Below are 24,579 nucleotides of genomic sequence, written 5' to 3'. Positions count from 1 at the left end.
GGATGATTTTCCTTTGTTCAATGGAGAGGCATCTGGACAGCCCAGTGACCTGCTCCCCGCTGGCGTAACTCAATAAACTGTCTGACATTGTAGAAGACCTGAGTGTCGAGTGATTCTTCCAGATTCATTCCCGCTAACATTCACACAGCTCCAGCGACCCGCGTTCAATTCTGGGTACTGCCTGTGTGGAGTTTGCAAGTTCTCCCTGTGTTTTCGTGAGTTTTCGCCGGGTACTCCAGTTTCCTCCCACCACCAAAGACATGCAGCTTGATAAGTAAATTGGCCATTATAAATTGCCCCTAGTGTCGGTAAGTGGTAGGGGAACATAAGAACAGATGGGGATGTGGAAGGATTATGGGATAAGTGTAGGATTAGTATAAATGGGTGGTTGATGGTCGGCACAGACTCGGTGGGCCCAAGGGCCTGTTTCAGTGCTGTATCTCGAAATAAAATAAATAAAATACTCCCCTTCTGTCTGGACAACAACCACTCACACCTTCTTTATCCCCTTAGTCAGTGTCATACCCAGAGTGCCCCTTTAATTCTGGGTTTCAGTTTTTCTAAGTGGTCTATTAAATGGCACTTGATCAAACGCATTTAGAAAGCCAATGTATATTACATCAACCATGCTACCCTCATCAACCTTCTCCATTACATTATTAAATGACTCGATCACATTTGCCATACACGATTTTGTATTACCATTTCTGTGCTGCTTGACATTTGGAAACTCATTTTATTCTTTTCCAAACCACAAATTATTTTGTCCTAGATTATAAACTCTAAAACTTTTCCCAGTGTTTCATCGACGTTAAGCTGACTGGTGTTGGTTACGGGGTTCATCTCTCGCGCATTTTATGAACAAGCTCGAACATTTGTAACTCTCCAATGATCTTGTACCACTGATAGGTCCAAGGAGGATTGAAAGAGGCCAATGTCTCTGTTATTTCCAACATTTGTTCTTACAACAACCCTCCAACATCCCATCCAGAACTTGTAAACGTTCAATTTTGTTGTTTCACAAATGGTATTACATTGGAATGGGTTAACTGAATCTATTTGTTCAGTGAATGTGATTAACATCAGTCTCCATGGATCCTAATTGTGTCACTGGAGAGTTTCCCTCTTCTATTAATAAGGGACTCCTTTCAATGTGTTATCCCATAATATTAGTAGGACCAGCAGCTTCAGCACGAACAGTGATCAGCGGCTTCAGAAACAGGAAGTGGATAGATCAGACACTGAGAACAATGGATTGGAATATTACAAGAATGGACAGGAGTTTATCCTCGGATCTTCACTATCTTTCCACGTATTACGATTTGCTACCATTAGAATATCGGATTAAATACGCACTTGAAATTATTTGCTACATTTACTATCCATTCCTTGCAATTGTTGGCGTTCCTGGTTAGTCTTTCTATCCCGTTATTAATTCTAGAAACCATGTTTAACTGCATTACTGTTCTTGCAATTTACTTTTTCATCCTTGCAGCTGATGTTTCCCCTCATTAAATCTCTACATCCACTGAATCACAGCAGGCTGCTGCTGCTGACTATGAACAATGCAATGGAGACAAGGCAAATGGAATACGGTAGAGGTTCGCGGTTCACTGATTTAGTACTGGGGAGCGAAGTCATGGAGGTTGAAAGGAGGTGAGAGACAATGATTTCTTGGGGGTGTAGGGGTTGGAGACCCTAAAGGAACTGCTGCCAATGCCAATGGGAGAAGGTGCCCAGGGAGGTCAATGCAAGAGTCCAGCGCCGAATACCTGCCGGCAATGCCAGAAGAGGTGTAATGGGCTCATGTGGGTGTCAATAATAGCGAATTCATCAACTCATTGGCATTTCCTTTAAACAAAACGACATCCTCTCATGCCGCACAACACATTGTGAGACCGGCAGAATGGTTAAAAGAGTGGTGGCAGTGCAGCACCGAGAGCAATATCATAGCGAGCCTGGTTGGGGGGGGGGGAATACTGGTGACAGAGCTGCATTGAGAGTGAGAACACAGAGAGAACGGTGGGAAGATGAAAGGTCTGGGTGCTGGTTCAGAGCAAGCTGACTGTGTTGACAAAAAAATAAACACAGTGTGACGTGACAGGAAAGCAGCTTAGTGATTGATTGGTGAGTATTTCTCCGAAACTGGTACATTATCATAAACCAGCAGGTGGGAAATTTAAAGCTTCAATCAGAGTGTGTCTAGCAGTATGTGAATGAAAGGCATAAAGTGAACGTGTTGTATAGTGGTAGAGAAGAGAGTAGTAGTCTGTTATATAGGAATGGACTGAGATGGACTCTGAGGAATGAAAAGAGAAGTTCACAATGAATGTATGTAAACGTCTAAGTGTGGAGTATAAGATTAGTGAGCTAAAAGGACAAATGACCATGTGGAATGTGGTGTAGCAGCACTAAAAGAAACGTGGCATAAAATGATGAGGTCATAGTGCTTATTATTTAAGGATGCAAAGTGTTCAGAAACGATAGGAAAGGAAAAAATGGAGGTGTGGTGGCAGCACTGACTATAGAAGACATCTTATTGTTGGAAAAAACAGGATGCCCTTGAGGGAGCAAGGACAGAATTCACTTGGTTGGCGTTCAGAAGGAAAACGCATTTGATCACAATCCTGGGGCTATTTTATAGGCGTTCAAATAGTGAGGAGCAAATCTTTAGGGAAGTCACAGAGGTGCAATTGGAATATGGAGTAAAATTGGGGTTTAAAGTACCCAAATATCGTTTGGGATCGTGTTAAGAGTAAATGGAAAGAAAGGGGAGGATTATTTGAAATATGTTCAGGAAAACGTCCTTGACCTGGATGCTCTCGGCCCAACTAGGATCTGGAGCTGGGGAATGATGTGGGCTATGTGAAGCTGGTCTCCATGTGGAACACTTGTCCAAGAGTGGTTAATTCATTATGAGTTTTAGACTCGTAATAGGGAAGAGCAAGGGACAATCTCAGGCAATTCCAGGCTGGAAGAGGTCTAATTCATTGGGATGTGAAAGGATCTATTATTAAATTATAAAATGTGACCAGAGACTGACAGGAACAAAATATAATGGAACAATGAGTGAACTTCACGGAGCAGATGCTGCAGGTAAAGGCGAGGTACATTCCAAAAAGGGCGAACTGCAGTGAAATCAAAGCCAGGGCTTCTTGGCTGACAGGGGAGATGGAGAATACGATGAAACAAAAAAGGGTGCGTGATGCATATCAGGTGAAGTCTTCAATTCAGAACCAGGTCAAATAGAACATGTTGAGAGAGGAAAATCAGACTCGCAAAGAGAGAAAATGAGGATAAAATGGTAGTCAACATGGAAGGGAAGCCAAAAATCTTATTTTGCATATGCATAGTCATTGGGTAGCAGGGGGCGCTGTGTAGCTTACTAGGGAAAAATAGGGTGATTATAGGCTTAGAGAACAGAGCAAGGCTAGATCACTAAATGAGTACTTTTGCATTGGGGATTTCGAAAGAAGATGCTGCGGACAGAAAATAGGTAGAAGCAGAGATGGGAGAGGTAATGGATGGAGTGAAAATTGATAGGTTCGTTGTAATGGAAAGACTGACAATGATTAAAGTGGATATGATAACTGGTTTGGGTAGCTTTCACCACAGGTTGCCAAAGAAGTCGGGGTGGAGATAGTGGAAGGGCTTTCCATAATCTTCCAATCTTCTCTAGATACGGGTAAAGAGGCTACAGGACTGGGGATGGGACAACGTGACACTTGAGAGAGGGTGCAAGGACATATCTAGCACCCAGTCATTTTAACATCAGTGTTGGGTAAGGTGTTCCGAAGAATAACCAAGGATAAAATTAGCAGGCACAGCTTATTGAAGATAGTCAGCACGGATTTGTAAAAGGCAGAGCGTGCTTGACAAATATCATGGATTTTTTTTTGTCTGTGCAACAGTGAACGTTGATGAAGAGAAGGCGATGGTGCTGACCATATGGATTTTAAGAACGAGTTTCACGAAGTGTCACTTAAAAAGGATGGTTGACAGAATTGAAGCTCAAGGAGAGACAGAGAGAGAGATAGTCACACCAACTTGCTTTGCTCAATTTCTTTAATCCTCTGACTGGAGATTAGAATCTTTATTTTTTGAAGAATTTTGAAAGAGAACAGGTGAAGGATGATTTTGCTGGCAGCTAAAGATGGCCACCTAACTTGCAACACTCTATCCTATAGTATACTACGTTGCAAGGCCTGTGATGTCGAGATGAAATGCCTGCTCATCCGATCAAGAACCAAGACACAGGATGTTTAAAAGAACTATCTGTCGTTTTTTGCCAGACTGGAAACAATACTACCATGTCCATAGCAGCAATGAGTAGCTTCTAGACTCTGAAAGGCCTTTCTCTCTCTCTCTTCATTTTGGTTTACAAGCATCGAACTCTGCCTGTTGACCTTTGCATCCTCCAGCTGCAGTCAGAAACCCTGTTGGAGGAAATCTCCCGCATCGGTGTCTCCAGGAGATCAACCAAACCAATCATCTACCTCTCAAAACTAAAAGCATCAGAACACCAAAGTCAGCTGGAAGACAGCCAAATCACCAAACCCCACAGAACTATTTTCTAAGGACGCTAACTCAACCAATCTACCTTTCGCCAGTCTGTGTGCTGTGTGTCTGTCTGTAATCCTTGTGTGTGTGTGTGTGTGTGTGTGTGTGCGTGTGTGTGTGTGTGTGTGTGCGTGTGTGTGTGTGTGTGTGTGTGTGTGTGTGTGTGTGTGTCTGTCTGTGTGTGAGCGAGTGAAAGTTGGTGCGTTATTTATTATTTTCATTAGTTCTGTTTAGTACAACAAAGTTAACCTCTTTCTTTGTTAAACTCAAGAAAACCTTCCAGATTTGTTCAATTTATGATGATTGCATGCAAGTAATCAAATAACTACTGAATTGGCCAGTACATCTACTTTAATAAAAAGAAATAGACCTGTTGTGTTCAGACAGGGAGATGGAAAAAAGGGTAGCCCTTCGAGCCTCCTTACCTGACCGTAACAATGTACAGATGGATTGATAGATGGATAGATAGATAAATAGATAGATAGATAGATAGATAGATAGATAGATAGATAGATAGATAGATAGATAGATAGATAGATAGATAGATAGATAGATAGATAGATAGATAGATAGAAACAAAAACAAGAAATGCTGGATTCACTCAGCAGGTCTGGCAGCATCTGTGGAAAGAGAAGCAGAGTTAACGTTTCGGGTCAGTGACCCTTCTTCGGAACTGACAAATATTAGAAAAGTCACAGATTATAAACAAGTGAGGTGGGGGTTGGGCAAGAGATAACAAAGGAGAAGGTGCAGATTGGACCAGGCCACATAGCTGACCAAAAGGTCACGGATCAAAGGCAAACAATATGTTAATGGTGTGTTGAAAGACAAAGCATTAGTACATATTAGGTGTGAATATACTGAATATTGAACAGCAGCAAGTGCAAACCTGAAGAAAAACAACCTGAAAAAAACAGTGGGTAAGCAAACTGAACAAACTAAGATGAAATGAAATAAATGCAAAAAAAGATTGTAAAAAATGTAAAAAGGAATGTAAAAAAAAAAAGAAGGAAGAAAAAATAACTAAAAATGACTAAAAATGAAAGTAAAGTGGGGGGTTGTCATGCTCTGAAATTATTGAACTCAATGTTCAGTCCGGCAGTTCAGTTAACTGTTTCCACAGGTGCTGCCAGACCTGCTGAGTGAATCCAGCATTTCTTGTTTTTGTTTCAGATTTCCAGCATCCGCAGTATTTTGCTTTTATTTTAGATAGATAGATAGATAGATAGATAGATAGATAGATAGATAGATAGATAGATAGATAGATAGATAGGTCGATAGAGAGACAGATATGGATAGATGAATAATAGATAGATAGGAAGAAATGATGAAAGGAAGAAAGAAAGCAAGGAAGCAAGAAAGAAAGAAAGAAAGAAAGAAAGAAAGAAAGAAAGAAAGAAAGAAAGAAAGAAAGAAAGAAAGAAAGAAAGAAAGAAAGAAAGAAAGAAAGAAAGAAAGAAAGAATCTTGGAGTGTGGAAGAAAGTGAAGATGGTGCCAATAGACGATAACATTACGTGGATAACCTAGAAAAACAGGCAGGCAAGTGAGATATGCAATTTAATAGACAGAAGAGTGAGGTGATGTATTTTGGCAGAAGGGTTAACAATAGGCAATATAGACTACATTGCACAGTTCTCAGCAGTGTACAGGGATAGAGGCAACTGGAGGTATTCCTGTGCATCTATATTTGAAGAGGACGGTGCATATTGTGACAATAGTTAGTAAAGCGTATGTGACCTTGTGCTTCATCAAAATGTGGCATTGAGTACAAAATCAGAGAAATTATGCTGACCCTGCATAAAACACTGGTTAGGTCCCCACTAAAGTATTGTGTCCAGTTGTGTTCGCCACACATTGAAAAGGATGTGCGGGTCTTTGTGTGTGTGCAGAGAAGATTTACCAGAATGGTTCCAAGGATCAGTGATTTTACTTACAAGGCTTGGGTGTAGAAGCTCGTGCTGTTCTCCTTGAAACAAAGGAGATTGAGGGGTGATTCGATCGAGGCACACAATATTATGGTAAGCCAGACACGGCAAAGCTGTTCCCATTACCTGATGGTACCAGGGCCAGGGGAGACTGATTTAAGGTTTCAGCAGAAGTTGCAAGGATGTCTTTTTTAATGCAGCGAGTGGTTGGAAACTGGAACTTGCTGTTTATGAGGGTGCTGGAAGTGGGGACAATACATGATTTCAAAAGGAATTTTAATGGATGCCTGATGGAAATATACTTACACAACAACGGGAATAAAGCAAAGAAATGGGACTGACCAGATTTCTCTGCAGAGAGCCTGAATGGATTGATGGCCGAATGGCTTATTGCTATGTCTTTATGACTCTATATTTTCGGGCAGTGAATTCCAGATCCCAGCTACTCGCTCTGGAAGAGAAATCTCCTCCTTTCACCTCTGGACCTCTGCCATTTACTTTCAATCTTTGCCTTCTTAATACCAAACTTTCTGGCAATGGTAACAGTTTTGCATTAACTTCTTTGTCAATACCCTTCATGACTTTGAAAATCTGTGTGTATGAAATCTTCCCTTACCTTTCCCTGCTCGAAAGAGAACAACCACAGCTTCTCTAATCTCTCCAACTAAATGAAGTTCCAGATCGCTGGAATCATTCTGGTAAACCAGTCTGCATCTTCACGAAGTTCTAGCAATTTCTGATGAAAAGGCATCGACCTCAAACGTTATCTTTGTTTCTCCCTCTACAAATGCTGCCAGACCTGCTGTGTATTTCTAACATTTTCTGTTTCTGTTTCTGATTTCCAGCATCCACAGTATTGTGCTTTTATCCTCGACATCCTTTCAAAATGTTAGTATTCAGAATTGGACACAATTCTCCAGTTTTGGGCTGACCAATGATGTATAAAAGATAAACATTTCTTCCTGACTTCCATTGCTCTATGTCTCGTTTTGTACAGCTAGGAAACTATGTGCATTTCTAGCAGACCTCTCAACTTGTCTGGCCACCTTCAAAGATGCATGTGCGTACAACCCAGGTCTCTCTGTTCCTGTACCCGCTTTGAAATGGTACCTTTTATTTTACATTGCCTTCCCTCATATTTCCTTCCAAAATATGTCTGCGTTCAGTTGCTTCTGCCAGGTGCCTGCCCATATCACCAGTCGCTCGCGATCCTCCTGAAGTCGGTTGGTATCCCCTCACAGTTTATTAACAGTTCCAAATATCATGCCAGTTGAAAACTTAAGAATTATCCACTGTGTACGCAAGTCCGTGGCATTAACATGCATTAAAAGAGCAGTTGATGCAATACTATCCCTGGCCAATACTCCCCGCCGATCTGAGAAGCAACAGTTCACTCATGCTATCTGTCGCTCATCGAATTTCCGAGCCATACTACCATTGGCCCTTTAATCCGATATGTTTCAATTTTGGTAACAAGACTATTGTCTGCTACTTCATCAAACGTCTTTTAATTCCAGTGCATCCCACTGACCGGCTCTCTCCCACTATCCGTGATTATTTGCCTCCTGAAAATATTTATCCAAATCCCCTTTGGAAGCTACTGGTTAATCTGTATCCACCACCGTGTTCGAATTGATAAGGGAGCACCAGTGGATGTGGTGTATTTGGACATTCACAAGGCTTTCGATAAGTTTCCACATTACAATGTGGAAACCTAAAGCACATGGGATTGGGGGTAACGTACTGACATGGATAGAGAACTGGTTGGCATTCAGAAAACAAAGAGTAGGAATAAATGAGTCTTTTTCCGAGTGGCAGGCAGTGACTACGAGGGTACCGTAAGGATCAGTGCGAAGACCCCAGTTATTCACAATATATATTAATGATATAGATGAGGGAATTAAATGTAATATAAAAGCAAAATACTGCGGATGCTGGAAATCTGAAACAAAAACAAGAAATGCTGGAATCACTCAGCAGGTCTGGCAGCATCTGTGGAAAGAGAAGCAGAGTAAACGTTTCGGGTCAGTGACTCTTCTTCGGAATGTAATATATCCAAGTTTGCTGACGACACAAAGCTGGGTGGGAGTGTAAGCTGTGAGTAGGATGCAGAGAAGTGCAAGTGTGATTTGGACAGGTTGAGTGAGTGGGGAAATACATGGCAGATGCAGTATCATGTGGAGAAATGTGAGGTTATCTACTTTGGTGACGAAAACAGAGGCAGAACTGTAACAGATTGGGAAAGGGGGAGGTATAGCGTGACATGAGTGTCCTTATGCACCAGTCGCTGAATATAAGTATGCAGGTGCAACAGGCAGTTCAGAAGGCAAATGGTATGTTGGCCTTCATAGCGAGAGGATTCCATACAGAAACAAGGGTGTTTTGCTGCAATTATACAAGTCTTGCTGTGACAACATCTGGAGTATTGTTTCCTTTTCGAGGAAGGATGTTCGTGCTATGGAGGGAATGCAGCGAAGGTTCACCAGAATGATTCCTGGGATGGCAGGACTGACATATGAAGAGAGGTTGGGTCGATTATGCTTGTATTCGTTAGAGTTTGGAAGAATGAGAAGGGATGTCATTGAAACACTAAAAATTCTGACAGGAGTGGATAGACTAGATGCAGGAAGGATGTTCTCAATTGTCGGTGAGTGCTAGACCAGGGTTCACAGTCGAAGGATAAGGGGTAAGCCATTTAGGACTGAGCTGAGGAGGGATTTCTTCGCCCAGAGAGTGGTGAACCTGTGTAATTCTCAACCACAGAAAACAGTTGAAGGCAAATCATTAAATATATTCAAGAAAGTGTTAGTTCTAGTTATTACGGCTAAATGGATCAAGGGATATGGGAAGAAAGCGGGAACAGGGTCCCGAGTTTGGATGAACAGCCATGATCGTATTGAATGGCGGTGCTGGCTCGAAGGGCCGAATGACCTATTCCTGCTCCTATTTTTCTATGTTTCTATATTAACATCAGGCAGCGCTTTCTAAATCCTAACCACTCGTTGCATAAGTAGATTTTTCTCATGTCCCATCTGGGGTTAGAAAGTGTAGATGTACAAAATGACCTGGGTGTCCTCATCTTTCCATCACTTAAAGCTAATATGCAGGTGCAGCAAGAAATTAGGAAGTCTGATGGTATTTTAACCTTTATCACAAGAGGAGTTCAGTACAGGAATATCAAAGTCTTGCTTCAGTTGCATAGAACCTTTGTTTGACCGCACCTGGAGTACTTTGTGCAGTTTTGGTCCCCTTACCTTAGGAAAGGTATTATTGCCACAGACAGAGTGCAACGAAAGTTCACCAGACTTGTTCCGGGGATGGCGGGACTGTCCTGTGAAGAGAGTTTGGAGAAACTGGGCCTGTATTACCTAGAGTTTCGAAGAATGGGAGGTGATCTCATTGAAACTTACGAAGTACTTGAAGGGATAGACAGGTAGATGCAGCTATGATGTTTCCCCTGGTTGGGGATTGTCGAACGAGGGGGAAGAATTTCAAAATAAGGGGCCACGTAGGACAGAGATGAGGAGAAATATCTTCACTGAGAGGGTTGTGAATCTTTGGAATTCTCGACGCCAGAGGGCTGTGGAAGCTCAGTCATTGAGTATCTTCAAAGCAGAGATTCATAGCCATCTAAAGCAATGACATAAAGGAATATGATGATAGTGTGCGCAAAAGGCATTGAAGTGGATGATCCGCCATGATCACATTGAATGGTAGAGCAGGCACGATGAGTGGAATGGCCTATTCCTGCTCCTTTGTCCTTATTTTTCGTTTTCCATTCACCTTACATCTATGTCTTCTGGTGATCGACTCTTCAGACATTGTAAGCCGTTCCTCTTACTCTAATCAATCTAACCCCTTCATAATGTGAAACACCTCTACCAAATCTGCTCTTAAACGTCTCTACTCAAAGGAGAACAATCTCAACTTCTCCAGTCTAATCACATAACTGTAACCATGATCCCAAGAATTGTGCTGGTCAAACTCTTGGTCCGCAGCATTGGACGCAATACTTCAGGCAGCCTGGGGCGAAAGTATGTATACTTGTATTTAGGGTTAGCATAACATCCTGGCTTATGTACTCGATGCTTCTATCTATAAAATCGATGTTACTATCTGCTTTATTAACTGCTTTCTTATCAAGTCCTGCCACCTTCAATGAGTTGCGTACAAACACCCTAAGGGCTCTCTGCTCGTCAACGTTCTTTAAAGTTGAATAATTTAGTTTGTTTTGTCTCTCCTCTTTCACCCCTACCAAAATGTACTTCCTCCCACATCAGTCATACCAATTAAACATTGGGAAGACTGAAGCCATTGTTTTCGGTCCCCAATTCAAAATCCCTTCCCTGGCGACATATTTCATCCCTCTGCCTGGCACTGCCTGATATTATACATACTTATCACAACCCTGGTGCAATATGAGACCTCGAGATGAACTTCTGATCACATAATCACGCCAGCACGAAGAGCGCCTATTTAACCTTCCATAGTGTCAACTGACGTCCTCCCTGTCAAAGCCACCTGCTCCCAAAAGCATCATTCGTGTCTTTGTTCCTTGCAAACTTAACTATTCCCATACACTCCAGGCTGGAGTCGAACATTCTACACTCTATACAATTGAGATGATTAAGAACTCTGCTGCTCGTGTCCTAACTCCATCAAGTTCTATTCCCCATGACTGCTATGCTCATTGGTCTGCATTGGTTCCCATTCAAGCGGCCTCTTGATACTAAAATTCACATCCTTCATTTCAAATCCCTCCATGGCCTTGCCCATCCCTATCGCCGTAATATCCTCCATCTTGCAACTCTGTGAGATAATTGCACACTTTAACATCACTGATTTCAATTGATCCACCATTATTGACCGTGCCTTCGGTTGCCAAAGCCCTAACTTCAGGATTTCCCTCCCTCCACCCCTCCATCTTTATACCTAGCTTTCCTCCTTAAAACAACTCTTTGACCTAGCTTTTATCCATCTGATCCGATCTCTCCTTCTGTGGATTGCTGTCATATTTTGTTTTATAAAGCTCTCATGGGGCGCCTTGGGACCTTTTTTGACCTTAAAGCCGCTGTACAACTACAAGTTGTGGTTGTTGTTGCTTTCCCACCGATTCCAACAACCTGCATTTGTCCTCTTGAAGGTCATTACTATTTTCCTCACTCTTCACTATATTTACAATCTGCTTGTCTTACTCACAGTTCCACATTATGTCCTTTACCCCGACACCCAATTCATTAATGTATATCAGAAACAGCTGCAAGCCTAGTACGGAATCCTGGAGAACACTAAGGACATCCCTGCAGTCCGAAAAAAAATCACCACAATGGCGATTAAAGGCACCCTTACGTCTGTTACCAGCCCCATCAATATATACAGGGCTTCTGGTTTATTACAAATCTGCTATTACACAAGTATAATTTAATTATTTTATTTTATTTACTTCTCAATCAGCATCGGAATGTAGCTGACATCTCCGTTTTTTGTTTTATTTTTCCTCTATTTCCATGTCCAATCATAATTATTTAATTAAAGCCCTGTCTCCATCTGGAAGCCTTGTCACAGTTATAATCATTAGATCTTTCACTGAATGTGGTTACAAATGTACAACTGCCACCTGAACTCCTTTCAACTGCTGTTCTGTTCTCCCAATGGGATGTATATTTTCCCTGATAATCCCCCTTGTTTACAGGTAACTTAGTGACGGCCGTGATTATTTGTTCCATTGACTTTTTAATGTCTTCATTTCCAATCATTGTTTGAACATAATTTATTGCCATGCTACCTGTCACAGGTGAGAACATATTGTAGTCCATCAAGCATTAAATTCTTGTACAAGACCCAAGTACTGTGGGAGCTTCAAATATGAAAATGCTGAAAATATTCAGACAGGCCAAGGGAGAGAAAAAAGCACGGCGGGAGCGGAGGATTAAATCGTACTCCAAAAGGGACAGAGTCGGAGGCTGGAGACAGACCGAGAGAGAGAGAGAGAGAGAGAGAGCACAATAGGGGCGGAGATTTAAAAAGGGCAGCAAAAGGGATAGAGTGGAAAGCTGGAGACAGGCCGAGAGAGAGAAAAAGAGAGTGAGCACAGCAGGAGCGGAGCTTAAAAAAGCACACCAAAAGGGAAAGAATCCGAGGCCGGAGACAGAGAGACTAAAACAGGAGTCGGGGTAAAATTGAAAAGTGACATCAGACTGAGGTCACAATCAACAGAGCGAGCAGGGACACAGAGTATTGAATAGTCACATGTTGAGTGCACAGTTAAGCTTTTAATTTTAATATAATTAAGATCAAATATATTGTAAGACCTGATCGATATATTAGGATATAAACTAAAAACTAAAGCGAATTTTAGCATTTACAATACGCAGTGAGAAAGTGCATTAGTTCAAATTAGGACAACATAATGCATAAGCTGCATTTAGCATGATTAGGGTTTATCAGAATTTATAAGGTTTACTGATAGTAAGGTTTGTTAATATTAGCGAAGCTTTATTATCATTTTAGGTTTATTAGATTCACAGTGCGCAGATTGCAAACTGAGTGTTAAGATGCGAGTTTGGTGAGTGGTGCATTCCGTGAAGTGGGCACAATTTTACTTTATTTCTACTTTTAACCCTTCAGTATTTGTTTCTTACTTCAGTGCAGTGGATGGAGCTGTTTTGTGAGTACCCGGCAAGCTATTCTACTCATAATAAAGTTAAGGTATGGCAGATCTGCTCTGCCGAGTGGAATGTACAGCCTGTGGCATGTGGGAAATCATGGACGCACCACTTGTCCCAGACAAACTCATATGCAGAAAGTGGTCACCGGCTGCAGAAGATTGAGCTCTGGGTTTTGGAACTCGAGCAGTGACTGGAGTCACTGCTGTGCATCTGCATGGTGGAGCATTAGGTGGATTGCACGTTTAGGGAGATGGGCACACCACAGATTAGGAGAATGCAGGCAGATTGGGAATGGATTACCACCAGACAGTCTAAGAGAACCAGGTAGGTAGTGCAGGAGCCCCCTGATAAGATCGCACTCGCTAATCTGTTTTCCATTTTGGATACTGGTGAGGGTGAAGGTTCCTCAGAGAAGTGCAGTCAAAGCCAGGTTTGTGGCGCTACAGGTGCCTCAGCTGCATAGCAGGGGAGGAAAAGTAGATGAAGAGCCGTAATGATAGGGGATGCATTAGTTAGAGGAATAGACAGGCGTTTCTGCGACATTAAACGTGACTCTAGGAGGGTGTGTTGCCTCCCTGGTGCCAGGGTCAAGGATGTCACTGAGAGGCTGCAGGACATTCTTCTGGGGGAGGGTCAGAGGTCGTGGTCTACATTGGTACCAATGACATAGGTAAGAAGGGTGATGAGGTCCTGAACGCAGCTTTTAGGGAGCTAGGAAGGAGAGTGGAAAGCAGATCTTCAAAATCAGTAATCTGTGGATTACTCACAGTTCCACGTGTGAGTGAGCATAGGAATAAGAGAATTGAGCGATTGAACACGCGGCTGGAGCAATGGTGTAGGAGAGAGGACATCAGATTTGTAAGACATTGTGACCAGTTCTGGGGCAGGTGGGACTTGTACAAGATGGGCGGGTTGCATCTTAGCAAGACTGGGACAAATATCCTGACAGGGAGCTTTGCGAGTGCTGTTGGGTAGGGTTAAAACTTAATTGCTAGGTGATAGGATCCTGAGAGGGAACTCAGATTGGAAGGCAGCAAAGCTGATAACTTGCCAGGGTTATGGGGAAAAGGAACAAATGCTAGAGAGGAATACAAAAGGGGAACAGCATACTTGGGGAGACAGATAGCACGAGAGTTAGGAATAGTACGTTAGTAAGTGGGGTCAGAGTAAGTGGTAAATGTAATAAAGTATGAATCAGGCTAATGTGCATTTTTGTGAATGCATGGAGTGTGGTTAATAAGACTGGTGAGGTATAGGTGCAGATATCCTTGTGCAAATATGATGGTGTGGCTAAAACGGAAACCTGGCTCAAAGAAGTGCATGACTGAGTGTTAAATATACGAGCATACAAATGAGGAGTCGGTGTAGGCCATTCGGCCCATTGTCCCTACTCCTCCATTCATTAAGTTCATGGCTGAACTGATTACTCCACATGTCCACCTCCCTCTGATAACCTTCCACCCCTTTGCTTATCAAGAATCTATCTACCTCTCACTTCAAAATAGTCAATGACTATTCTTGAACCACCTTTTGAGGAAGAGAAGTCCAAAGACCCACGACCCTCTGCGAGAAAAAATTTCTCCTCATCTCTGTCTGAAATGGACAACAACTTATTTAGAAAGAGTGAACCCTAGTTCTAGATTCTCCACGTGGAAAACATCCTTTCCACATCCACCCTGTTAAGACCCCTCAGGTTCTTATGTGTTTCAATCAAGTCGCATCTTTCTCTTCTAAATTCCAAGAGATACAAACCTGGCCTGTCAAGTCTTTCCTCGCATGACAGCCCACAGATTCCAGGAATTAGTCTCGTAAATCTTATCTGTACTGCCTCGAACGCATTTACATCCTTCCTTAAATAAGGAGACCAGCACTGTACACAGTACTCCAGATGTGGTCTCACCAATGCCCTTTGTAGCTGAAGCAAAACCACCCGACTTGTGTATTCAATTCCCCTCGGAATAAACGGTAGGCTGTGTTTGCTGACAACGCAGTCACCAGGTGGCACAATACTTGCACTTGCGCAAATGCAGGCTCTTCAACTGCAACATCAGTGTCTGCGACGTTCAGGCAGCTGCCAGGCCTAAAGATGGCGCTCCTTCCAGGTGAAGCAGCGAATTACAGGTACTTCATTAAATTTAGTATACTGTATTCGCTGCTCACGATGTGGTCTCCAGTAGATTGTGGAGACCAAACGGAGATTGGCTGACCGCTTTGCAGAACACTTCTGCTCAGTCCGTAAGCACGACCCCAAGCTTCCAGTTGCTTGCCATTTCAACACCATCTCCCCCGCCCCACCCCCACCCCCACCCCCACTACCCACCCCCCACTCTCATGCTCACATCTCTGTCCTGGGATTGCTGCAGTGTTCCAGCGAACATCAATGCCAGCTCGGGGAACAGCTTCTCATTTACCAATTAGGCCTGCTACGGCCTGCCGGACTGAACATTGAGTTCAATAATTTCAGAGCATGAGCCTATTACAGTTGAGTTATTATTTTTCCTTTTGTCTTTTTTTATTTAGTGATTTTATTTCGGATTTTTTAGGGTGTTTAGTTTGTTTCTACTGTGCCTACCACCGTTTATGTTGTCTGTTAATGTTTGTGGTTGGAGTTCTTTGTGCTTTATAGTCTATTCTCAAACTATGTGTACTAATTCTTTGCCTTTCAGCCCACCATTGACATATTGTTTGCCTTTGCCCCATGAGCTTCTGGTCAGTTATTCTGTGACCGTGTCCTATCAACACCTTTTATTTTTTTATCTCTTGCCACTCTCCCCGCTTTTCTTGTCCAAAATCTTTTACATTTCTAATATTTGTCAGTTCTGATGAAGGGTCACTGACCTGAAACGCTCCCCCTCCTTCTCTCTCCACAGATGCTGCCAGACCTACGGAGGATTTCCAGCATTTTTTGTTTTTATATTAGATTTCCAGCATCTGCAGTATTTTGCTTTTATTGAAGATGGCGCTGTTCAATTTGTCACAGGAAATTCTTATTGCTATATCGTTCCAGCAAACTAACCTTACATTAGGTTGCATGGACGCCCAGTAACATGTTACTACGTATTTATATGATACAAACGGTAATCTTCAGATCCATTTAATATTCCAGCAATTCTATGAAATACAAAAGTAATTTTATGACTGCATTTCTCTTGGAAGACAATGAATTGGCACCTCAATAGTTGGAAAAGGAAATCGGGCAGAGTATGAAATGTGCTGCCAATTCGTTATAATGATTCGATTAGATGCGTGTGAATGACTGACTTCACCCGAACGCAGCTACTAGCTCCCGCCCCACTGGCCGCTCTTACCACTCGGCGAATCGCTTTCTGCCCCCACAGCCGCTTCCCCCCTCAGCCGCTCACTCCAGGCCCCACCGGTTCCCTCCTGTTGGCCAGTCGCTCCCACGTTTGATTGTCTCCGCATGCGGCTCGAAGAAACAAGAGGTGACGTGGCACGTTGCAGCGAGTGGCTCAGAAGAGGGAAGCGGTCAGGCCTGGACGGGGGGCTTGGAGGGCAGCTGGGTGCGAGTGGCTGGAGACCGGGTGCTGAGGAGAGAACAATCGGGCAGGGGAGCAGCGAAGTCTGGAGCGAGCAGCTGAGGTGACGAAGCATCGAGGCGTGGAGCTCGGGGGAAAAGGTCCAGCCTCAAAGTCTCCCATTGTGCCGCTCGTTCCAGCCCAGTCGGGGGCTGGATGCCCGATGATGCTGCATCGTGCAGGTAGGAAGATGGGCCAGGTGTGGATTAGCGATGACATTTGCGCTGCGCGGTTAAGTCTTCCACGCCCACTTAGTCCTGCCAAGATGCTATGCGCATGTGCGAAACTTGGCGCGCTCTTATGACGTCAGCGAGCCGCTGCGTTGTCAGGAATTACTTTGTAAAGGACAGCTTTCCTAATTACTGCTATACCTACGCACTAACTTTTTTGTGATTCATCCAAAAGGAGCACAGATCCCTTTGCAGCTCAGAGCTCTGCAATCTCTCACCATTTAGATAATATGCTTTTTATATTCTTCCTGCCAAAATGGGTTATTTCCCACATTCCCACATTATGCTCCATTTTCCAGGTCTTTGCCCACTCACTTACCCTATCTATATCCGCACATAAGTTACTTTCTAACCTATATTTGTGTCATCAGCAAATTTAGCAACCATACCTTTTGTCCCTTCATCTACGTCATTTATATACATTGTCAAAGTTGAGACCCCAGCATAGATCCCTGTGGCACACCACTCGTTATCCTTTGCCAACCCAAAAAATTCCCATTTGTGCCTAATCTCTGTTTCTTGTTAGCTAGCCAATCTTCTCTCCATACCAAAACGTTATTCCCTACTCCATGAGTTTTACTTTCTGCAATAACCTCTGTTGCGGCACCTTATCAAATGACATCTGGAAAACAAAGTACAATACATCCACCGGTTCCCCTTCACCAACCACACAGGTAACTCATACGAACATTCGAATTAGGAAGAGGGATAGGCGAATCGACCCCTCGAGTCTGCTCCGACATTCAATAAGTTCATGGCTAAACTGATTACTCCACATTCCCAACTACCCCCAATAACCCCCCACCCCCTTATTTATCAAGAATCCAACTACCTCTGCCTTAAAATATTTAAAGACTCTGCTTCCACCGCCTTTTGAGGAAAATAATTCCAAAGACTCACGACTCTCTCAGAGAAAAATATTCTACTCATCACTGTGGGGCGGCACAGTGGCACAGTGGTTAGCACCGTAGCGTCACAGCTCCAGGGACCCGGGTTCGATTCTGGGTACTGCCTGCGCGGAGTTTGCAAGTTCTCCCTGTGTCTGCGTGGGTTTCCTCCGGGTGCTCCGGTTTCCTCCCACGCGCCAAAGACTTGCAGGTTGATAGGTTAATTGGCCATTGCAAATTGCCCCTAGTTATAGGTAGGTGGTAGGGAAATATATAGGGACAGGTGGGGATGTGGTTGGAATATGGGATTAGTGTACGATTAGTATAAATAGGTGCTTGATGGTCGGCACAGACTCGGTGGGCCGAAGGGCCTGTTTCAGTGCTGTATCTCTAAACTAAAACTAAACTCTGTCTTGTATTTGCGACAGTGACCCCTCGTTCGAGATTCTCCCACAAGGGGAAACATCCTTTACACATCCACACTGTCAAGACCCCTCAGGATCCTATATGTGTTAATCAAGTTGCCTTTTACTATTCTAAATTGCAAAATGATACATGCCTCGCCTGTCCAATCTTTCCTTCTGAGGCAGCCCATTCATTCCAGGTATTAGTCTAGTGAACCTTTTCCATACTGCCTCTAACGCATTTACATCCTTCCTTAAATAAGAAAACCAGAAGTGTACTAAAGATGTGGGATCACCAATGCCTCCCTCAAAGAACACCAATAAATTGGTTAAACGTGATTTACTTTCATAAAACCATGTTGACACTGCCTTATTACTTTGATTGTTTCTAAATTCCCTGCTGTTACGTCTTTAATAATAATTTCCAACATTTGTGCTGAGACAGATGTCAAGCTAACTGGCCTGCAATTTCCTCCTTTCTGTTTCTCTCCCTTTTTGAATAAAAGAGTTGCATTCGCTATTTTCCAATCTAGTGGTGCCTTCCCGAATCTAGGGCATGTTGGAAAATTGAAACTAACGCATCAACTATCTTAGTAGCCACTTCTTTTAACATCCTAGGATGAAATCCATCAGGACACGGTTCTTGTCAGCCCGCAGCTCCAACAATTTGTTCAGTTCCACTTCCTTGGTGATTATAATTTTCTTGAGTTCCTCCCTCCTTTCCATTTCCTGACTGACAGTTACTTGTGATGTTACTTGTATCCTCAATAGTGCAGACTGTTGTAAAATATCTGTTCAATTCATTTGCCATCTCCTTATTATCCATTATTAATTCCTCAGACTCACTTTCTATAGAACCAACTTTATTCACTCTTCTTTTTTTAAGTATTTATAGAAACTCTTACTCTCCGTCTTTGTATTTCTAGCTATCTTTCCCTCGTACTCTAATTTTACCTTCCTTATCAATCTTTCAAGTCATTCTTTGCCTTTTTTAATATTACGTCCAATCTTCTGACCAACCTCCTTCTTTATGCAATTGTAGGCGTTTTCTTTAAGGTTAATACCACCATTAACTGTTTAAGTTAATGACGGATGGTGGGTCCCACTCTTGGAATTCTTCCTTATGTTTAAATATTCCTGGATACAAGATGTTCAGTAAAGATAGAAAATGAAAAAGGGGATAGGGTGGCAGTATTGATTAAGGGAAGCATTATGGAGCTGGAGAAAAAGGACGTCCCAGAGGGGTCGAGGACAGAATCCATTTGGCTGGAGCTAAGGAACAAAAAAGGTGCAGTTACATTTCTCGGTGTTGTCTTTAGGCCACCAGCTAGTGGAAAGGACTTGGAGGAAGACATGCTCAAGGAAATTACAGAGACGGCATGAATTATAGTGTAGCTTTAATGGGGGTATTTAAATATCCAAACATAGACTGGGATAATAGTACTGCAAATGGAAGTCAAGGTCAAGAATTCCTAGAGTGTGTTTGGGAAAGTTTTCTGCACCAGTGTGTTGCTAGTCCAACAAGAAAGGAGGGACTGCTAGTTCTGGTTCTTGGGAATGATGTGGGCCAAGTGCATCAATGATCAGTAGGGGAGCATGTAGGGGATAGTGATCATTGCATCAGAAGGTTTCGGGTAACTATGGAAATGGAGAAAGAACGATCCAGGGTAGGAATAATTAACTGGGTGAAGGCCAAGTCTAATGGGGTACGAATGTAGCTGGGCGAAAAAATTGGAGTCGAAAGCTGGCAGGAAAATTGGTAGATGTATAATGGGCTACCTTCAAAGAAGACTTAGTTCGGGCACGGTCAAAGTATATTCCCTTGAATGGGAAAAAGTATAGCCAGAGCTCCCTGGAAGACCAAAGAGGTAGAGATTAAGATAAAGAAGAAAAAGTGTGTTATGACAGATGCCATGGAGAAAATAATATTGAAAACCAGCCTGAATATAAAAGTTCCAGAGGGGAAGTCAAAAAGCAAATAAAAGAAGCAAAGAGAGAGCATGAAAAGAGACTGGCAGCTAGCATAAAGAGAAATTCCATACCTTTTTACAGAATACAAATAGTAAAGGGGTACTAAAAAGAGGACTGGGCCGATTACAGACCAGAAAGGGGATTTACACATGGATGAAGAGGGCTGAGATATTAAATTAATACTTTGCACCCGTCTTTACCAAGGAAGAAAATGCAGCAATGTTGAAAGAGGAGGTAAGTCAGACACTAGAGGGATTTAAATTTGATTAGAGGAATTATTAGTTAGGCTGCATGAACTAATTGTGGATAAAGAATCAGGGCCGGATGAGATGCATCCAAGGATACTGAGGGAAGTGAGGGTAGAAATCGCAGAGGCACAGGCCATAATGTTTCAGTCTTCCTTAGACTCAGGGGTTATGCCAAAGGACTGAAAAATTGAAAAAGTTGCACCCTTGTACAAAGAAGGATGTAAAGATAAGCATGTCAATTACAGGTCAGACAGTTTAACTTGGGTGGTGGGAAAACTTATAGAAAAAATAATTCGGGACAAAATCAATACTCACGTGGACAAATGCGACTTAGTTAAGGAAGCCTGCATGGATTTCCTAAGGGAAAATCATGCTTAGCTAACTTGCTGGAGTTTTTGAGGGTTTAGCAGAGAGGGTTGTTGAGGGCAATGCTGTTGAGGTGGTGTACATGGACTTTCAAAAGGCGTTTGATACAGTGCCACACAACAAACGTGTGAGCAAAGTTGTAGCTCGTCGAATAAAAGGGACGGTATCAACATGGATACGAAATTGGCTTCGTAACAGGAAACAAAGAATAGTGGTTAATGGATGTTTTACAGGCTGGAGGAAGGTTTGTAGTCAATTACCCCAGGGATCAGTGTTGGGACGCTTGATTTTCTTGATATCTATTAATGACGTAGATCTTGGTGAACAGGGCACAATTTCAAATATTGCTGATGATACGAAACATGGAAGCATTGTGAACTGTGAGGAGTATATTGTAGAGCTTCAATAGGACAAAGACAAATTGGTGGAATGGGCACTTAGGTGGCATATGGACTTGAATGCAGAGAAATCTGAGGTGATTTGTTTGGTCATGAAGAACATGGAGAGACAATATACAATAAAGGGCACAATTCTAGAGAGGGTGCAGGGGCAGAAGGACCTTGGTGTATATGTCCATAATTCATTGAAGGTGGCAGAAGTGGTTGAGAAAGCAGTTAATAAAGCATACAGTATATGAAACTTGTATAAGGCACTAGTTCAGCCTCAGCTGGAGTATTGTGTCAAACATTGGTCGGCACACTTGAGGAAAGGCGTGAGGACGTTGGAAAGATTCATGAGAATGGTTTCAGGAATGAGGAATTTCAGTTCTGAAAATAGATTGGAGAAGTTAGTACTATGCTCCTTGGAGAAGAGAAGTCTGAGAGGTGATTTGATGGAGGTATTCAAAATCATGATGGTTCTGGACAAGGTATATAGAGAGATACTGTTCCCACTCATGAAAGGATCGAGAACGAGGGCACAGATTTAAATTATTTGGAAAGAGAAGCAAAAGTGACATGAGGAAAATCTTTTTCATGCAGTGAGTGGTTAAGGTCTGGAATGTGCTGTCTGAGAACGTGGTGAAGGCAGGTTCACTTGAAGCATTCAAAAGGGAATAAGACAGTTAATTAAAAAAAATAAGAATGTGCATGGTTATGGGGAGAAGGCAGGGGAATGGGACTGAGGGAATTTCTCTTTCAGAGAACCAGTACAGAAACGATGGGGCAAATGGCCTCCTTCAGCTCTGCAAAAACTCTGTGATTCTGGCAGCATCTGTGGATGAAAAAACAGAATTAATGTTTCAAGATGGTAATATTTATGAGATTTGGGAGTATTTAAATATAAAACAGTTTTATAAGCCAGTCAGGGAAAGAAGGGAGGATGGGATTATGATCAAAATTGAGTTCAATAATTTCTCTTTCATTCTTTCATCAATTGATCTCTTCTGCCTTCTACCATATCAGAGAACTTCCGTTTCTTCTTTCATGTACAATCATTTCAATACATTACTGGAGACTGTAGCACGTTTTTAAATTTCAAAACGTAATAAGTGAAACTGATAACTGTCTTCCCAGGTTGATATGTATTTTCCTTGTGTATTACCCTTCCTTACAGTTAACTTAGTAACGATTGTGATCCTGTCTCGAGGAAAGTGTGGTCTCTCCAAATGTGTCACTCACTACCTGATGGCCATGGCAGCGGCAGATCTACTGGTCATTATATTCGACCTGATATTGAGGCACATTCCAATTGTCTATAACAAACAATTTATTTTCTTGGAGTCCATCCGTGGGTGTAATATCCATGCTGTCCTGCTCTTTGCAACCACAGATTGTTCTGTCTGGTTCACCGTCACTTTCACCTTTGATCGATTTGTGGCCATTTGTCGCCAGAATCTGAGAATTGAATATTGCACCGAGAAAACGGCGATTGTGGTCCTGGGAACAGTGACTGTGCTGAGTTGTTTAAAGAACATTTTCTGGTATTTCATGTTAACAGATCACTATCGGTTAGCGAACACGCCCTGGTTTTGTTTTGTAACAGTTGATGTTTGGTTCTCTCCAGCCTGGACAACGATTGAGTTCCTTCATCACATTCTAAACCCTTGTGTCCCATTTTTTCTGATTCTGCTGTTCAACGCATTCACCGTTAGCCACATTTTAGTGAGCAGCAAAGTACGCAGGAGACTCCGAGGTCACAGCAGAGGGGAGAGTCCCAGAGACCCAGAGATGCAGAGCCGAAGGAAATCCATTATTCTGCTCGTAGTTATCTCGGGGAATTTCATACTGTTATGGGCAATGTTAATGCTCTATTATATATGGGCCAGAATGTGGGGTTTGGGGTATCAGTCTGTATGGTTACCTGATTTTGTGGAAGAAATGGGTTTCATGCTGCAGCTTCTGAGTTGTTGCACACACACTTGTATTTATGCCGTGACACAGGCGAAGTTCCGAGAGCAGTTCAAGAATGTTGTGAAATATCCCTTTACTCGAATTGTTAAATTAATTAAATGATCAGAAAAATTGTAGACTAACCAGCATCAGAACTGAAACCAGCCTAATTTCAACAAACTCTCCCCGAAGGTGTCAATCATATAGATCCTTCCTGGTGTCGAGTCAAACTTCATAATAACTGTCCCTGTGTAATATAACCAGTATTCACTGATGTAATTTCAGATTTGCAGCATCCCAGTATTTTGCTTCTGTAATCTAGATCTCTGCCATGCAGAGCAGTAGGGTCTGTCACTATGGCAACACAGTGATATTGGGGCCTGTCTTGTAGTTGACAAAGTGGAATGCAAGCCCGGCCAAGTAGCTAACAACGCACGTTTGTGGGCGAGCTGAGGGAACAGGGCTTCACACAATTTTGATACATTTTTGGAGCCGCTTCCAGATCTCCATGGTGATGGCAGGAAGAGATTAATTGGATGGGGCCTACTCTCATTAACGACACCATGATTTGATGAGGGCACAGCCTGGACGCCATGGTGATGACACAATAGACAGGAGGCGGGGCATATCGGCTGCAAGCTCCTCACCACTCTCAACTCACGGAGAGCTGAGAGAGTGCAGGAGGGAAAAGTAACACAGGCAGCCCCATCAACAACAAGGATAAACAAAAGAAAACAACAAGAACAGCAGATAATAGAAGGAAAGAAAATGGTGAGAAGCTTCAGCCTCAATCTAAACTATATAGAAAGAGGAAGGGAGAGAGGCTGGAGGACGCGTTTCTGGCGTGTGTTCAGGATGGATTTCTAGAGCATTATGTTGAGGTGCTGACGAGAGAACATGCTATTTTAGATCTAATATTATGCAATGAGAATGGGCTAATTAATAATCATGTTGTAAAATAAGTTTTAGGGATGAGTGACCATAATACAATAGAATTTCACATGATGTTGCAAAGTGGGATAGTTCAATCTGAAGCCAAGGTGTTCAGTTTAAACAAAGTAAATTATAAAGGTATGAGGGGCGAATTGGCTGAACTGGATTGGGAAAATGTATTAAAAAGTATGGCAGTACATATGCAATGGAAAGTCTTGAAATCAATGTTACATAGTTTACAGCAACTATACATTCCTTCAAAGCACAAGAACCCCAAAAATAAAGGCAGTGAACCGTGGATAACAAAGGAGGTTAAGAATTGTATAGGATTTTTAAAAATGCCTTTAAAATTGCCAGAAACGGCAACAAACCTGAGGATTGGGAGGATTTTAGAATCCAGAAAAGGAGGACTAAGAAACTGATAAAGACAGGAGAATAGAATATGTATGTGAGCGAACAAAAATAAAAACATAAAAACGGGCGTTAAAACTGTCCTCAGGTATGGAAAAGGAAACGTTTG

General features: G+C 42.5%; 1 protein-coding gene across 1 annotated transcript in view; it reads left to right on the top strand.

Annotated features, from left to right (window-relative positions):
• The window catches only part of LOC137363800 (probable G-protein coupled receptor 139), a gene marked incomplete at its 5' end in the record, with an annotated part of 28,745 nt that extends 5,496 nt beyond the window's left edge, over positions 1 to 23,249 (top strand). The window contains 2 exons of the mRNA XM_068027359.1: positions 1,234 to 1,410; positions 22,351 to 23,249. Coding sequence (XP_067883460.1) covers positions 1,234 to 1,410; positions 22,351 to 23,249 — 1,076 coding nt within the window. The remainder of the gene's footprint in view (positions 1 to 1,233; positions 1,411 to 22,350) is intronic.
• Positions 23,250 to 24,579: the final 1,330 nt, after the last annotated feature.

The sequence above is a fragment of the Heterodontus francisci genome, unplaced genomic scaffold (genome assembly GCF_036365525.1).
Source record: "Heterodontus francisci isolate sHetFra1 unplaced genomic scaffold, sHetFra1.hap1 HAP1_SCAFFOLD_92, whole genome shotgun sequence".
NCBI classification, from domain to species: Eukaryota; Metazoa; Chordata; class Chondrichthyes; order Heterodontiformes; family Heterodontidae; genus Heterodontus; species Heterodontus francisci.
This window is presented reverse-complemented; position numbering and strand designations above follow the sequence as displayed.